Source organism: Belonocnema kinseyi, chromosome 10, assembly GCF_010883055.1.
Source record: "Belonocnema kinseyi isolate 2016_QV_RU_SX_M_011 chromosome 10, B_treatae_v1, whole genome shotgun sequence".
Lineage (NCBI taxonomy): Eukaryota > Metazoa > Arthropoda > Insecta > Hymenoptera > Cynipidae > Belonocnema > Belonocnema kinseyi.
In genome coordinates this window covers 109,528,172-109,546,896 of record NC_046666.1, presented here as the reverse complement: position 1 = coordinate 109,546,896, position 18,725 = coordinate 109,528,172, and the positions used below count along the sequence as shown (strand labels likewise).

Genomic DNA, 18,725 nt, shown 5'->3' with positions numbered 1-18,725 from the left:
GGAGGGGGGTCGTCGGCGGTACGTTATTTTACATTGATATACGTTTATTCTGTATACACTTGTCAACTCGATTGGCAAGAAGCTGAAGAAAATTGTTTGCCTAGAATAGATAATTTACATACATGGCTAGTGTCACCTTCTATTCAATCTGATGACTTATATGAATAAAAATGTTAAACTTTGTTTTTATAAATAATTTTGTTTACAAAATGTTTCTCATAAGAAAAGCACGTGTTTTCTATGGAGGGGGGGGGGTGGAAAATAACTACGATAGGCTCCACTGTTACTTCTTTCCATGGATGTCTGGATGCATTTGCGATGTAAAGTTTCCTGTCGTTGCTTTGTCCAAGTTCTAATTTCCGAGCATTGGGCTTTTTGAATGTCAGTAATTCCTGGAGCTTTTTCCCACTCTTTTTCCTTCCCTCCTCGAAAACTGGCCACTTCCTCTGGTGAAAGCAGCATTAGATTAATGGAGCAAGTATACGTCTTCACTTTTCGGACAAAGGATTCGGTATAATTTATGGATTATACAGGGTGTCTAAAAAGTCCCGGGAAATGAAAATTATTTGTAGAAAGACAATACAAAAATAAATCTTCAAAAACTCCACAAGTTAAGAAATTTAAAAATCAACATCTCTACTAAAAAATAAAAACATAGAATTAAATAAAATTTGGAATATAAATACGGATTACATACTATAGAGGAAATTTTCATAAGCTTACCCATGTTTTTTCGTTTGCAAAAAAAAATATTTTTAGCCGATGCTCTACTGCTTCAAAGTTTCCTCATTTAAAATAGAGCAGTCTAACAGCAGATACAGGTTCGACCCCGAGAGCAGTTATAGATTTATTAACTTATTATTACTCTGTCATTCTACTCATGTTCAGTGACCGTATTTTGGGACCCAGAAACTACGGTGCACAATGAGAGGCCCGACCGAGGGTCATTTTTTTTTGCAGCCGTACACCTGCAGTCCCTTCAAAAGGTGTTCAACTTAAATGTGTCATTTTTCATAAGCTTTTCTTACTATTTTCTCAATTAAATAAAAATTTTATTCATTTTTTTTCTAGAAAATCTGTTCTCAAAAGTTGCAAAAATGTTTCTTCAAAATATCAAGTTACACAAGTATATCCGAGGCTTACAATGATCCTCCTAATATTGCCATTTTATGCGATTTTTTAAATGCCTAAAACTTTTGCAAAACATTTCTGATATAAAAATTCGATAAATGCAATATTCACTGATAAGAGATCAAGCATATAAAAGTTCAAATAAATTGACTTACAATTTCCTGACCAAAATCGAAGAAGTAAAAATTGGTAACATTTTACGTGGTTTCTTTGAGAAATTTTTCTTAAATCTTTGTTTGCGAACTCTTTTTTATTCGTTGATATCACTGAATTATTTTAAATCTATAATTAGTAAAAAAATCTTCTAAAATGTGTTGAAACCTTTTCAAATCTTCCAAATGTTTCAAAATCTTTGAAACCCTTTACATCTTTTAAATGTTTAAAAATCTTTGTGAAATTGTTATCAAATATTTAAAATCTGATAAATACGCCTTTATAAAATGTTAAAAATCTTTTTAAATATTTTAAAATCTCTGAAACATTTTGAAATCTTTATTAATGCTTTGTAATATGGTGTATACTCAAAAACCCAGTGGTGAAACTCATTCCGTTATATGGCCATGGCTCATTCTAATAGACCTTTTTATTCTCATAATTATAATTTCTATGACAAATATCACAAAAAATGTATGCTTTAACATTCTATTGCAGCAGATACGAAATTTTCAAGGTCGCTGAACAGCCAGCTTATAAGAATAATTCGCCGCTTCTTACCTCTCATCATTTGAATCTCAGATTCATCGATGCAATTTTTATAATAATGCGGATTACAATTTTCGTTGCAGTTAGTCAGAAGCGTTTGATTCCCATATTTTATTCAATAAGTAAACCAACAGATTTTATCATCAATTAATTACGTAAAACCTGCAGATATTCACTTTATTTAATTAATTAAGATCGAAGTACAAAACGATTTTGACACTTGTCAAACGTCAAATATCACTCACGTACCGTTACATTAGTTTAGTGTACACCAACTCCAATTTTTGAAAAAGTACTTAATGCACGTCTCGAATGTATTTATGAACAATTCTAATGTTGTGTTCATTTTTTTTAATTCGTAACTAATTATTTATTTGAAATGCGCGGTGAATCCTCGGGAACATAACCTTTTTTTCAGAATTTGGTTATACGTATATTTTGCGCACGTCTTCTGAGTTTCGAAGCCTTTGACCAATCGGCGCAAGATCTCGAGCGCGGGAAATTTGAAAACCGAATTAAAATCGCCTGTGGTATTTAAAGCAAATGCTCAAGACATAATGGGACATATCTCGTAATTTCAAATTGGCGTAACTTGGCAAAGAAAAGTGACAATTGAACTCTGCGACTCTCAAATTAAAGAGAAAGAGCAGTACTATATAATACAACTAAAGAAAAAATCCCCAAAAAATTGTCGTCTTCTTTCCAAAACCTCAAAAGTAGCCAAAACGCCATTTTTTTGGGTACATAAACTCAAATATCTTAAAATCCTGACATGATAGGCCAATTCTGACCCCGGATTCGGATTATACGTAAAAAAATACTTCGGAAATGACCCTCCACTTTCCAACAACTGACATGACCCCATTATTTGCAAGCCTGTGTTATCAGTCACGGATGCATTTTTGTAATGCAATCAAGTGATCTGATAAGAGCAGTGTGCCTAATTAGATAAATTAGGTAATGTCTGGTTTTTACCCTATCTTTCATGGACTGGTTTTCAGTTAACTGCACGATGGAGTGACCCACATTTTAAAGTGGGATCCGCACCACCAGAACCTCGGAAAAGAATCATAGGAAAATTTCCAGAGGTAGCGGCTCAGTGATTGAACCCCGGACTTCCGAAGTGAAGTCTAAACTCCTAACCAACTGAGCCAACGAGGCATATTATATTTTTTTTAAACTTGTTCTCGGGTGAACCCGGGTTTTCATCATACCATTGACATAGTCAAGGGACTGATGATATGAGGATGTTATAAGTTAATTTAACAAGTTATTTGAAATCCTTTGCGATGATGTAAGTACAAAATTAGAATCATGGTGTAGTTTGGAGTTCGTATTTTACCGCTATTATACTTAAACATCGGCCAAAATCTCAGAAAAATATTGAATACTTCACAATCTACTTCGTGTTGATCTAACGTTTCGGGGTGCTTGCCGTGGATGGCGTTCTATCTCAATTGCGTTTCTAATACCTCTATAGTTTCTGCCCTGATATTCATATTATATTCATATTATAACCACCAGTGAGTTCTAAATAATTCGATGAGAATTCAAAACTTACCTATGATTGAGATCTAGATTGGAATGCTCCGTTTTTGGCGCAGAAGATACTAGTGCATGAGATGCTAATGCATGTGCGTGCGGACTTAAGCCTGGATGTGGCGGCATTAGGCCCGTTGGTGAAAATCTATAGAGATCACTGAAAATAAAGAAAAAATTCGAAAATTACATCATTTTATGTATTCAAGTAGCGTAACAGAAGCATTCCTTACAGTTAATTTGGTACGTAATCATTGACCTTAAATTTTAGACCCTTTATATTAGTCACGACACTTCGATATAAATAGCCGATTCAACGATTCTGGGCTATTTATCCCAAATTACGAGATGAAAGACTTCGAATTCTAACCAAGCTATAATCACTGAAAATGTTATTACATGTAAAAAATTTTTATTTAATGAATTTATATTAAGGTTAAAATATTGCATATACGATACCTCCATTCCATACAGCTCCATGTCGCGTTTGGTCGATGCGGTATGATGTATGGAATGGAAGCGTCGTGTTCCACATTGAAATAATTGGAGTAGAAAATGAATAATATGCTACAACTTGCTACAATTGCAATCTGTGATAAAGGATTTGTTCAAAGTCACACTTCGCCCTAGACAACGTAACTAATTTGAAAAGATAGTTTCTACGTCATGAAAAAAAAGTAGTTAACCCTCCGAGAACAAACCTATTTTTCGATCACGGGTCTAACGCTTATCAAGGACGGCAGACAGCTCTGCAGACTATAGCATGAATTTGAAACAATAGTTGGACCTCAAACTACATTATCAAAGCCTAAGAGACCGCCCACTTTTCAAATTTCTTTAAAAAATTTCGTCATTAACAAATTTTTTGTGGTATAAATTGACCCAGTGTGTTCTCCGAAGGTTAAGGTATTTATTTTTCAATTTTGTTTGTACAGAAATTTAATTTACAGCTAAGGTTGACATACTGACTCTAGATATTTAAAAGGTAGCACGCCATAAGGACTTCACTGCCAATATTTTTGTAATGAGATTATTTACTCAAAAATGTGACTTAAGGAAGCAAAAAATGTATCTGTGACTAGGCAGGCATCTGTCCCCATCAAAACATTGGAAATGGGTTGGGGTCGTGACTTTAAGCATTTCCAAGTCTACCTTTAAAAAATACGCGTGTTACTGACTGTTCACACAAGAGTGATCTGTCACATCTCGAACCCCTTTTCAAGTCCCCCTTTCTTCTTCTTCTTCTTCTTCTTCTTCTTCTTCTTCTTCTTATGCGCGCCAGTAAATGTGTATCCACACCGTGGCGCTGGTTTCTTGTAGTCAATCGACCATGTCGAAAATTACTAACCCAGTAGAGGAAGGAAAAATTTTCGTCTATTGTAGGTTTGGTGTGTGTGCAGTTTATGTTGGTTGGCCTTTATCCTGAGATACGGCCAAATACGCAAGTCTCCATGTAAAAAAATTGAGAGGTCTAACCTCAAAATATGATATAAAAGAAGATCAAGCAATCGGGAAGTTCAGGATTCGTGATTCGAATCTGAAGTGCTGCCATCTGCTAGACAATTCGCAAATTAGCGATAAAGTATATTATTCAAGGAATAGTGAGGCGATGAGCGATTCTTAAATGTGCTTTTAGTGCGTAATGTTCTTGATTATATTAAACTTTGTGTGTATTTACAACTTAATATTCCTTATTTTCTGATAACATAGTAAAATATTGTACTATTTTTCCAAAGTAACAAACAATACTATCGAAACAGAAAGTTCCTTATTTACACAATAATTTGCCGGACTAGTCACTTGAAATACGACAAAATTTTCCGGAGCTCCATCCCCAACCTTAAAAAGATTACAGAAACGAAAGTTTGTCCATGAAATTTCTTTCAGAAAGTTCTGTTGAAATCAAGTTAATACTCATATTTAAACAAGTTTTTTTAGATAATGACTAAACTTACAATTGCTACAAAGAATTGATAAATAAATACGCAACTGTAAAAGTTGTGTAGTGTTTATAAAAAATAGTGTAAACTAATTATAAAAAATCTACCTTCTGCGCGGGCATATTCTCATTGCGCGCTATGCGCGCGGCTTGCAAGTGTGTGCGGGCCTACAGCGCGCAACTTTTGGTTCTCACGTTTGATAATGCATTTAGCTCGCGCTGCGCGTTTCGTCTTTGTACTTGACCCACAGTTGTGCACATACCTTTAAAATTAAACGTCAAAGCATCGACAACTGCAGTTTGATGATTATTTGTTCTCTTTTGTTAAAGCTCCTTCAGCTTTAACGAATACATTCTCATCACGTATCTCTTTCTTCGCACTCGATTTTGTCCAAAATGCAAACTCTTCTATATTTTGCAACACTATTATATGAAATGCATACTATATTTAGTTCTGTACCTCGGCCCACGATTTCTTATTCAGATATTTCAAAATAAAGTACAAATTTTATTTCTCATGAAAACCTTAATATTTTTTCCTTATTTTGCATTAATTTTATTCTCAGCTACTTTGAAAATATATCATTTCAATAAATTTATATTTTTACCATTTATAATATGCATTGGTATTGTAACAGACATATTTTCATTTTTTTCTTTATTTTCAATGTTATTTTTCACGATACTAGCCAAAAATGGGCATCCTAGCGTAAAGTGGTGCTAAGAAGATGTGTAGATATAATTTAGGCGAAAATTGTATCAAATAAAATGTTATTGTAGCTTGTGTCGTTTTCCTGAAAAGTTAATTTCTTTTATCTTAAATGTATTTTTGTAACAAAATTTTATACAAAATTTTCAGATCTTTTTTTGTTAAACAACTTTTGTCTTACTTTTTTTTTCGTCTCTTGTGTGGTTTTCCCAAAAATATAGTTTTTTATTTTTAATGCTATTTTTACGATTAAAATAAAAACTACGGGTACAATCAAAAAATTATTGATGACAAATTTTTAACTCTTTTTTGGACGAGCAACTTTGTCTATTAATTTTTTCATAGCTTGTGCCACTTGTCTATAAATTTAATTATTTGATTTTTAATTTGATTTTTTACGATTGAAACAAAAACTAGCGTCTTAGAAAAAAATAATTGCTAACGAATTGGCAGATCTTTTTTTCATGCGCAATTTTTGTCTATTCGTATTTTCTTGTGCCTTGTATTTTTTACGATTAAAAATAACTACATAATCCTATCAAAAAATGATTATTTACAAATTTTTAGCTCTTTTTTGGGTGAACAAATTATGTCTATCAACTTTTTTCGTAGCTAATGTCGATTGTCTGAAAATATTAATTTTCTATTTTTAAAATTGTTTTTTTTTTACGAATAAAACAAAAACTACGCGTCCTATAAAAAATTGATTAAGAACAAATTTGTAGATCTTTTTAGGAGCACCATTCTTGTTTGTTCATATTTTTTCGTATTTTATATAGTTTGACCAAAAAATTTTATTTTTTTTATTTTTTGTGTCTTTGGGTAAAAATATTTGGTCATGATTTTGCCTTGGGTAAATACTAATCCAAAACAATTTCAAGTTTTTCTGTACGTCTAGCTCGTGAGACGGAACCAGACTACATTTGATGTTGCAAGACGAATATTTTCGACATATAAACAAAAATTGATGTTTTGAGACAAGATTATTTGTTTTAAGAAATGTGTATAAAATGCTAATTTTATTGTTCGTTAAACGCAGGTAAAACGTTTTGCGGAAATGTACTTAATTAATCACTCAATGTTTTCGACTTTCTTCATTAATGTTGGAAGAAATGTGTATTGAATGAACAATTTATTGTCCATAGCAATAAAGGAAGGATTGTTTAGAATAATTTTAGTGTGTGTGGAACTGGAAACCTGTTCCTCATACTGAAAAACTAATGTCCATTTTTAAAAATAATTTTTAAATAATATTTAGAGGAGACACCAAGGTTATTAATTTCTTATGGAGTTTAACATAGAAAAACGTTCATTTTTCTTCATGCTTAAATCTAACATATAAATTATTTATATAATCTCATGAAATTTTGGAAACTCCTTATTCAGTAATGCAGTAAGTGCTTTTCAAAAAAAAATATTTAAAAAAAATTCTTATTAGGATTATTTTTCAAGTGTCAAACATGGCTGTTTTTGCTTAAAAACATGATTTTCATGGGCTTGCTTCAGGCCCTAAATATTGTTTGTTATCGCTAAAAATTACAACAGTTGAGGCTCATAGATTTCGGATGCGACCTTATGAAAATCGTAAAATTTTTATTTTTATATTAATCAGATTTTAACCAAAAACCAGAAATAAATTGTCCGTCAGCTACTGAGGTAGTCCATAAATTACTTATTTTATGGTGGGCGTGGTGCCTCGGCTCATCCATTAATGATTAATGGTCTACTATACTCTACACCTACAAAATCTCAAAATATATATCCCAATCGTAAATACAGTAAATATGAGTTTTGTATTCAAAATTATTATAAATAGAATCTTTAAATCAGCTGATTTATTTTTTAATTAATATTATTTAAACAAATAAGGATGATTCCACAAATATAGGCTAACTTTAGGATATAATTTGTCTTCATCATTTTTAAGGACCTTCTAGGCTCCTATGTGGCTTATATGGTAGGTGACTAATTTATTACACCATATCTAAAAGGGCCAGTCACTTAACTTAGTATTTTAGGAGAAATTGAAGACTTTGTAAATTATAAAATCTAGGGACTGACAATTACGGCTAGGAACTAATGATAAACTATAACTATAGTAATAAAGCCAGTATAAATATGTTGTATTAAGTTTATCTACCACGTATGTTAAAATAATTACATATTAATATTGAGATGGACAAAAACAGAGTAATAATATTGTTTTTAAATTATAATCAGTCATTTATTTTAATTAAATCCTCACGAAGCTTTAAGCTTGAATCATATTAAGAGGTAGTAATAAAAATTCTCACTTTTCAAAAACATCAATAGCTTTTTTAAATTTGTAAAATACTCTACACCTTTAACAATCATATTAGGAATTGGAAGTGTTTTAATTACATCTCCATAAGGTACATCTGCGACATCAGTTTTGTCTAATTTAAAGAGGTTCTCTTTTTTATTATATATTTTAAGAAAGGTTACCGTTAATTCTCCTTCATCTTCATCATAACTCGAACAAATTGCCGCATAACGATATTCTTTGTTTTTTGACAGCAGTTTGACTAGAACATAATCAACACTACAGTAAGTTACTTTTGATTTATCACTCTGGTTCTGACTAAGGTCAGTTTGCACCTCAGTTTCAATTTTGCTTGAGTTTTGAATAGGATTTATCTCCTCTTCTGAATCAGTGAAAACATCGGATACTTTTAGGCTATCTGTTTTGACGTTGTATTCTAGACTGTCTAATTTGTAGTGTTCACAAGCCTTATTGCAGTAACAACTTAGTGATTTCATAAAGACTTTGTTTGGACTTCTCACGCCGCCCGTAACTTGATGAACCATAAGAGTCCCCTAAAAACTTTGTGGGTTACGTTCATTCTCTTTGATCAGGTGCCCAAATACCTGTAACATTGTGGGCTAAATTTGAAGAAACAGTACAATAAGAAGTTGTCGAGCCTTTTGTGTAAACAACCACGGTGTGCAAAGAGATTTGTGTTCTGGAACCCCCAAAAGGAAAGGATTGTATCTCCTGGTTACATTTAGTCACATAGTTTTCAGAAAAATCCATGTGAATTATTGTGTCTTTTTCTGTGAGTGACTGTTTTAGAGATGTCAAGGTTTGATGCTGGTGAACAATGTTCACTGCATGATTAAACAGTTTTAAAAGATCAGCTTCCAGTTTTATTATCAAATCCCGAGGTTTAAAACTCACCTTTTCTTTGTTATAATTTGATACAAAACGTTCTTTCTTAGTCTTTGGGTCTTTAAACATCTCTTTCCCGTGATTCCACTGTGCAACTAAGATATCTTCACGGTTGTCAAATTCTGTATAAGGTAAAGTTTTGGAGAAGCAGTCATTACACTCTCTATTTAAAAAATTTTTAGAGTAGCGATCACAACAGAGTATCTGTAATGCTGATTGGTGGTTATCAAATCCAAGAACTTTTGCCCTTTTCAAAGCGGAAAGTTTGAGATTAATATTTTCATGTACAATGCAGGCGCAAATATCACGGTTTGTGAGCTTGGGGGGCACAATCCAGAATGGACGTAACCTACAAAATAAGGAATACGCAACAGTCAAGGTATTTGTTTTTAGAAACTTTTTATGCAAATTATACTTTTCTTTGTGATTTGTAGCTTTTGCATAATTTTATGTGATTTGGGTACGTAACACTTTAACAAATAACGCATATTTGACCAATTCTTTACTTTGATTCGGGTCTTCTGCCATGTTTTTAATTTTAGTTCTTGGTGTAAATCCATTGTTTGTTTTCTAACCTTTTTTTCAGCCTAATATATTTCTTATGCTTAGTGTTAAGTTTCTTCTTCAATTCTTCAACTTTTGCAGTCTTGTCCTTCAATAATGCATTTCGTAACTTCCGCTGACAAAAACTTCTTTTTTTGGCTTCACCTCGTCTAACATTTTGCAAATTTCGGTTCTCAACGTTTACAGGTTCTGCAAGTTCATTTTTCTCAAAAACTTTAACGCCAGATGAGGATCGCGTATTTTCTGGAAGGTAATTAATACGGGCTTGTTTAAGTTGTTGGCTGTGCCTATAATCAGATAAGTACTCTTTCCACTTTTTTCGAATTGTTCTCTGCTCTCTTGGAGTCATATCTTTAATACATTTTAGCTGGCCTTTCTCCTTTTTTCAGATATTTTAATCTTTCTTTTTCCTTGTATTCAGCCAATAAAACCGGGTCACTTTTGATTTTCGCTAATCTTGCCTTAGCAGCAATTGACTTTTTTAAAGCTATCTCTTTTTCGGACGAATTTGACTTATTCTTTGGCGGCATGTTGTCTGTAATACAAAAAACAACTACTTAACATGTGTGTATAACAAATAAACTTGTATCACTTTTTTAATATAAGTTAGAAGTGAAAATGAAATGAACGTCAGTCCCTGACCCCTTCGTCAGTCCCTAGTTACATTCAGAGTAAGGGACTGACGATGTATGGACTGACGATTTAGTTAAGAAATTAAACAATACGCTGCTTGAAATTAAATAATCACTATTCTGATGTTATCTATTGAACTAGACTATCAAACCATTAATAATTAATTCTAATAAAAAAACAAAAAAATTTAATTATTAATCAAATTACTTACCTAGGGACTGACAAAGTGACTAACAAAACACGTGCACTCCCTACATCTATCACGATAGCACTGTTTCACAAAATGGCTAGGGCCTGACGGTTCAAGTTTCGGACACTCTGTTGACTTGAAATGAAATATTGTTTTTTTTTCTAATTAAAGATAAAAATGTGTTACTACATAATATGTCTAATCATTAGTAGTCTTATTTAAGTTAATTTGTTATTGACCAAATGGATTTTAAAATTTAGGTATTCAGATACTATAATCTGAAGCAAGGGCACTACTAGATACTGACGTCAGGGGCATTTAGGAAAGAATGGTTGAAAAACGTTGATTTTTGTTTAAAATTAAATTAGGTTTATACAAAGAATCATTTTTAATCTTTTACTTAGTATACTTAAAATTTGAAAAATAACCAATTATTTATGAGAAAATTGCCGAGGACAAAAAGTTTCCCTATTTCTATGGAATTACCCATAATTATTTTTAATTATTTAAACATTTAAAATTATGCAGCGTCCAAAATTTTGTAACTAATAACTTGTTTTATCGATAGAAATATTTAGTAACAATTAATATTTTATAAAAATTGTTTAAACAAATAATTATTTTTAATTATTTAAGAAATGTGAAATTTGAAGCATCAGAAATGTTTAAACTTAAAAAATGTTTCTATCGATAAAAATCATCAATAACAATTACTTTTCTATAAAAATTGTTTAAACAAATTATTATTTTCAATTACGCGCACGTACCTCTTCCTACTGATGTTCGGAAACTTCTGTCTGCAAATTCAATCATTGTCATAGTTTGCACCTTTATAAAGGAATATCCATAAGGTACGGTATTCACAAGTGAAAGAGATACAAATAAAATGCAGGTAAGACTGAGAAAGATAATACACAAATATGTAGTAGAGGAAAACTTATGAATGCTCCTTTACACTCGACAGATCTACGTATCTGAAACAAATCCTCTCGTTGAAAATGTTTAGAAGTTTAGAAAAACAGCCAGTAGACTAGTACGGGTAGAAGAAACCTCTGGATTCTTATCGTCCGTTTCAATAATATGAGACCAAGACCATAAAATTCGCACTTCCCCATAATCCGCTTACTGTAACAAAGGTGCCCAGAAAAAGTTAATATTTCCTTGGACAGTTGACGATTTTATGAACTTGGATCGATTATTCAACCGAAAACTTTTAAAGCAATGTGTCACCTCTAAATGTTACTTAACAATTATTTTAAAAAATGGACATTAGTTTTTCAGTATGAGGAACAGGTTTCCAGTTGCAAATAATAAGAAATCGAAATATTAATGTTGTATATTTCGTATGTACATCTGTTTATATCTGTTTCATTTTCCGCATCATTCTTAATGAATGATATTCTTATGGCTGAAACCAAACTGTAAATAGAGCGCTAATTAAATAGAAAATATTTTACAATATGTTTGAAATTTATCAATCATTTGATAGTAAGTGTAAAAAGTATGCGGCTTAAAACGCAATATGCTTATATTAATTTTATTTTCCGTATTATTGTTAATGATTGACACTCATGTAGCTAAAACCAAAATGTAAATATAGCGCTGATGAAAATAGAAATGATTAAAATTATATCATAATCGTTACTATTTCACTGTTTTAGCTGCCCAGATTTTTTCATGTAAACACTTCTTCTAAAATTTCTACCTTTGAACTTATTCTGTTCAAGATATACACAAGGAGATAAATGCGAAAACGAATTTTATAATACGAAAAACATGCGTGCATTACAAATATAGACATACAGTCTGTACCACAAGAGCGGACACACTATATCAGTAAGATGGATTTATGGAATTTAAAAAAATATTGTAGTACTTTAAAGTTCATCAATTGTACTTTCTCGCCAGTGCCTAGTAAATCGTCCAGTCTCCATTGTTGTTGAGAATAGCTTCAGGTTGAATACGCGCTTCCTCTTTATGATAGAACGTACATTTTTAATTGGATTGGCATCTGGAGACTGTGAAGGCCAATCCAAATTCCTGATGCCACTTTCCTATTTACATCGTGTACAGAGGCGGCTGCGATGTTTCGGGTCGTTATCCTCCTGTATAAACGCCACTGAAAGTTCTGCTAAATGACGAAATAAGGGATTATCCCCACTACTGAAAAACTTAGACCCAGCCGCCTTTTACCTACAGGATCGTCTATTATGGTGTATACGCTCTTGTGATAAGGACTGTAGTTCTTCCGACATAAGTTTCTTGACGTTCTCCATATTGAATAAATTTGCAAAGCGACGAAAGCGAATACGAATTTGTGCTCGCAAGAAACTAGAGAACAGTAGAAATATACAAATTTGTTCTTATCTTTGTATGTCCATACCTATTGTACTAAATAAATACGCTGTACTTGAGAAAAAAAAACATTGAACAATTTGCTTATATGTTCCGTCCTTTGCTTCTCAGCTTTTTTATAAAACGTCACGACCTGCATTTCTCTAGTAATAAGTTTTAAATTTCATACCAATTTTCTTAAACACAATTGAATAAGCTTTAAATCGATAAAATATAATTGACATTCTATCGGAAAATGAATTCAGGAGTTGTGCAATTAATGAAAATCATAAGAACCCCCCTACATTTGAAGCATTACTTATACAGTTTGTAAACTTTTGACGTAGGACTCCGAGTAGGATTCATATTCAGTGCAAAAAGTTAGCCCAAGTTAAAAAAAATGGTCTTAATGTGTTACTTCGTTCACGAGATTTTGACAGACGACGCAATTTGAAGACGGTAATTCAATTTGAGCGCGAATGCATCGCATATTCAAGATGCTCCCACCACTCCGCTGCCACGCAATTAGTTGCACGTAGTCCGTAAATTTACCGTGATTGCAATCACTCAGTTCACAAATGAAAATTTGGACCATTATAATAGAAATATTAGAAGTATCTATCTACACATTGTTAAAATGTGAGCTCTACACCTTAAAAATTGCACCTTCTGTAAAGGTTACAAAAAAAATCATCTTTTCTCCTAATCATCGTGGAGCTATTTTTTCTGTTTCTTCATTCAGAACTCATAACTGATCTTGGATTGAAACCGCAATTTTGTAAGCATGAATTCAACGAAGTTATTCTATTTGTTTATAAGAAAAAAAGCCTTTTCCTGCTTTTTGCCATTTTTTACCAACTTAATTCAGAAATAAAAATTATCTGAGTATTGTTTTGGGTACAGCAGATGTTGGGGATCACAATTCCACACTTTCCTTGCGTATAAACATTTTTTTCAAAAGTACAGCCTCTGAAAAAACAGACAATCTGTGAACAACAAACATAGTTCCGGCCAAAGTATTTACTACATTGAGCTGAATTTTTTAAAAGCTTTCACCTTATAAAAATACATACAGTGAAACGCTTCATAGCGCCGATTTTGAGGCGGCCCCCACGCATCTCCTGTTATACGTACCTGCGACGCGCCGTCAATTCTCGGAAGGGCTATAGAATGAAGTGCTATTGAAAGGTTTCACTGTATTTTCAGAGATTATGAAGCCCCAGATTCCGTTTCTGGAGCAGGCATTTTTTCTCTTAAGTAATTCATTTGGGGGTGCATAATATGGGGTCACTTTCTCTGAACAGAATTTCGTCCCGGAAAACGGAAATTTTTTTGGGAGAAATTGCAAAATATCACATTCCATTCGATTAGTGCTTTCCTGGCCATTTAAGAGGTAAAAGTGTTCTTACAAAAATTAAAGTGGATAAAATTCTGCGTAAAACCAAAAAAACGTTGTTTTATCACTAATAGTTTCGGAGTTACGGATTTAAAAAAAAACTCCGATTTTCCCAATTATTTGCCTGCTAAAGGTGACCCATTTCGACTTGAATTTACAGGTCCACGCGGGAAAAAATCCATTAAATTTTATAGAACTAATCCTATAGTAGAGGATACGATGGGTAGTTTAATAAAAGCTGAAATCGTCTTCGTTTAAATTGCGTTGAACTATGCAACGAAATGTGTAACAAAGTTGTATAAAATGTAAAGGCCGAGGTGACATCATCTCTATTAAAAGGCAGGTTACGAAAAACGTAAAATAGTTCTATAAAATCTAAAATACAGTCTATATCGAAGAAGTCTCGATACTATAGAAAACACTTCTATAAAATGATAACCGATTTTTCGCTGCAAAAATTCATCTCTTGTATTATTATATTATTACTAGTAGTAGTAGTAGTAGTGGAAGCTTCTAATGTGTCTCCTAAGGGTTTACATTTTTCTTGCACCTTCTCTATTCCTTTAAACACCCTCCACACACTTACTTGGTGGTGGAAGGGGGACCTACAGTTTAAGGTGGGTTCCGAACCACCAAGAGCAACAGCCTTAAGTACTTAGAGAAAACCTTTTTCTCTAGAGGTACCGGTCCCACGACTCTCCGGAGATGAACAACTCCCTTGCTAGGCTAGTGTTCACCGCATGGGCCACCGAGACTCTTCCAGAGTGCGAGGCGGGAATCGAACCCGCAAGCCGAAGGAGTGGGTCCAAAGCCTACGCTTTAGCCCCCACGACCATCGTCTCACTTTCTATATTATTACTATTATACTCCAATATTTTTTCACATGTTTAAGTACACAATTATTTACTATGACACGCTATGAAAATTTTTATTCACCGCGGGGTTCGAACCCTATAAGTTTCGTATTCCTAAATCCTAACGCCTAAAGCCTCTCGGCTAATTTATCTGGAAGTATAAAAAAAAATCCGAAATATAACCGACAGCTGTGCACGGCCGCCTGCAAATTTCTATGAACCATTCTATACAAAATAATGCTACGCCTATAATACTATATGTACTAAGATTTTAGATTTTAAAAACATTACAAATTATAATTTAATATTTTATGTGATTAAACAAGATTTAAACTAAATTTTAAAATATTTTACGATATACGATTTAAAAATATATATATATATATATATATATATATAGATTAAGAAATTTATTATAATTCAAAGGAATTCTACAAATTCCCGAATATTTCAATATATTTAACAGACTTTAACGAATTCAATAACATTATTCATATTTTAAAATTACTTTCAAATCTTAAAACTCATTTAAATTCTACCGAAATTCCTAAAAAAAAAATTCTTCAAAATCAGTTAAAATCTCATAAATTCATTGAAAATAACTTGAACTCTTTTAAATATTTTGAAATCTTTCAAAATACGTTTATAAATTTTAATATTTTTTAAATGAAATAACTCCGGTTAAATCCCTTGAAATTCCTGAAAGTCTGTTTAAATACTTAAAAATATTTTTAAATTGCATGAAAATCCTTAAATTCTTTAGATTTTTTTAAAAATGTTTTAAAATGCTTTCTAAGATTTGGGATCATTGACAAATTACGTAACGCGTTTTTCTTTTTTCCATATCGCTGTATCACTGTTCACTTCACGGAAATAATATTATCATCTTTATTTATACAAAAGAAAAACGCGTTACGTAATTTGTGAATGATCCCTTTTAAATTCCTTTACTAACTTTTTAAACCATATTAAATCCATTGAAATGGCACAAAATCCCTAAAAATCACTAAAAATCTCTTGGACTCATTAAAACTATTTTAAAGTCTCTAAAATCTCTTGAAATTTTTTTTGCTTGTTGGAATTCTTCCAAAATCTTTTAACTTCTTTAAAATTACTTGAAATATTTTGAAATTCATTTATAATTTTTTTTCTTTTTTTAATTGAAAAGAATGTTTAAATCCCGTTAAATTATTTTGAAGTACATTAAATACTTTAAAACACTTGCAAATATTTTGTAATTACAAAATAATACATAAACTCTTTTGAAATTTCTTGAAATTTTTTAAATCATTTAAAATAATTTGAAATCATTAAAAAATTGTAGGGCGTGAAGGGAAATTGAGGAATATGTTAAACATTAAACAAAAGCTTTGGCTGGGGGCGAGGGACGCGGAGAATATCGCTACCTTTGCACAGTAGGGACTTGCACTTTATAGAACTGAGTTCTATAGATCTTATATTGAAGTACTTCACAAACACTCGATACCTCGAATCGAATTTTTATGAGATTTTTCATCATGTTTTCGAAACTTTCCTATACATTTAACAGAATTGAGGTATCTAGACCTTATAATTATGGTATCACAAACTTTCAATACCTCAAATATGATTTCTACCAAAGTTTTCAACGTTTTTTCATGAATTTCATCATATATTTTATTAACATTGTTAAATCGGAGTTCAATATGAAGTTTGTAGAACTCTTGTAGAGTTATTATACATTTGTTTTACATTAAATCCTGAAATTTATACAATATCTATGACATTTTTTTTAAGATTCGCTCTTATCCTCGACTATAGGAATAATTCAGGAAAGATTAATGCACTTTTTTCCGTGCAGAGTTTAGTTTTTTGTAAATAGCTCATTTTGGGGTTGTCTTAGAAGAAAGTTCTTAGAGAATGAATATAAGAGGACTTAATCGTGTGTAAGTTAAGAAAAATTTTCCTACCCCCAATAGGTCACGAGCAATGACCTTCCAAATATGCCTATTTTCTTTTGTCTTTTTTCACGGAAAATCCGAAAGTTGTGTTTTTTGGAAATCACTCGTTTCATGGATATCACACGAGACAGTTCTAAGAAGATAAATGAAATGAAATAGTCAACTAATAGTGATAAATAAATTATGTAATTATCAAATTAATAATAATCAACCACTTTTAATTAATAAATAAATCATTGTTTTAATAAATAAATCTCCATTACTCATCAAATGTGCAATAGTTCGCCATTTTTGATGAAATTTCTATTCAGGGCGCTTATTATACAGGAAAAATAAATATTCAATCATTTTTAATCAATAAATAAGCAATTGTTTAAATAATTAGATTTCAATCACCCATCAAGTGTGCATTTTTTACAGCATTAGGCAGGTTTATTATAGATTAAAAATGAATATTTCATCATTTCGAATAAATAAATAAATAAATAATTGTTTAAATAAAAATCTTACCATCACCCATAGAATGTGCAGTTTTTGGATGCTTTTACTGCAATTCGTGTTAGGAGAGTTTATTATAATTACAAAAATACCAATCTAGTAGTACAAGAAGTTATGTTACATTTGCAATGCTTCCTAATGAATGATTCCGTACCCACAGACAGGGAGCTAATGACATATTTGGTCGTTATATTAACTAGTAGTTGCCGTTTTCACAATCGTGTTCTATATGCAAAACAAGTACAATGAGCCTATTTTCCAAGGGTCACGCGTGATACTACCCGCCATTTTGAAAGTTCAAAATGTTAAAATTTTTGAGAAATTAGAACAATTAAGTAGTGTATGCCGTGTACTTTAAATAGCTAAGAAACAAGTGGTATACATTTTCCGGTGATACTACTATTTGTTAATAATTTTCAAACCATGACCGAAGTGATATATTAGAACAATTAACTAGTGGATGCTAGGTACATTGAATAGGATACTATTTCATTTTTAGATATTACTGTGAATATTATAATCAATTAAAGCTCGTATTTTTCGAACATGCAGGCTTATAATTTTGTAATTATGAAATGAAGTCAGTAAAATTATCGAGAGCAACAGTATTTTTTCCAGATAGATTTTGCTTATTTTATTAACGAAATATATATGAAAAGGTAGTGCTATATCGTTGAATATTTTAGTTATTAGTAAGAAATATTAATAAGAATAACGGTACACATCAGTTTATTGTTCTACAATTTGCTCATTATTCTGTTTATTATTTATTCATAAAAATCACTCTTACCTTGTATTAAATGCTATAATGAAAATATACATGGTAACGATAAATCAATTAATCATACTTAATGGTATACACGAGATAATTTTTCCAAAATGTGCTCACTGTTTTGTTTACTAATTGTTCGTAATAATTGCTGTTAGCATGAATTGTATGTCGTGATGAAAATACACATGTTAACGATAAGTCAATTAATTACGCTTAATGGTACTAGGCAGTTTGGTAAGTACCTGAAAATTCTAAGAGATGGCATTAGTATTCACTAATGTGAACCATTTTCGTCGAGCTTGATCCTTCAAATGACGCCTGTCAAAACTTCAGC

At 31.7% G+C, this 18,725-nt stretch overlaps 1 protein-coding gene across 7 annotated transcripts in view; it reads right to left on the bottom strand.

The window, feature by feature from the left end:
- Positions 1-18,725, bottom strand: part of LOC117181487 (protein pangolin, isoforms A/H/I/S) — a 786,230-nt gene that overhangs the window by 186,624 nt on the left and 580,881 nt on the right. For all 7 annotated transcript variants that reach the window (XR_004468130.1, XM_033374197.1, XM_033374196.1 and 4 more), the window contains one exon: positions 3,395-3,532. Coding sequence is in view for 6 of the 7 variants with exons in the window: in XM_033374197.1 (XP_033230088.1) it covers positions 3,395-3,532 (138 nt within the window). In the remaining variant the exon portion in view is untranslated. The remainder of the gene's footprint in view (positions 1-3,394; positions 3,533-18,725) is intronic.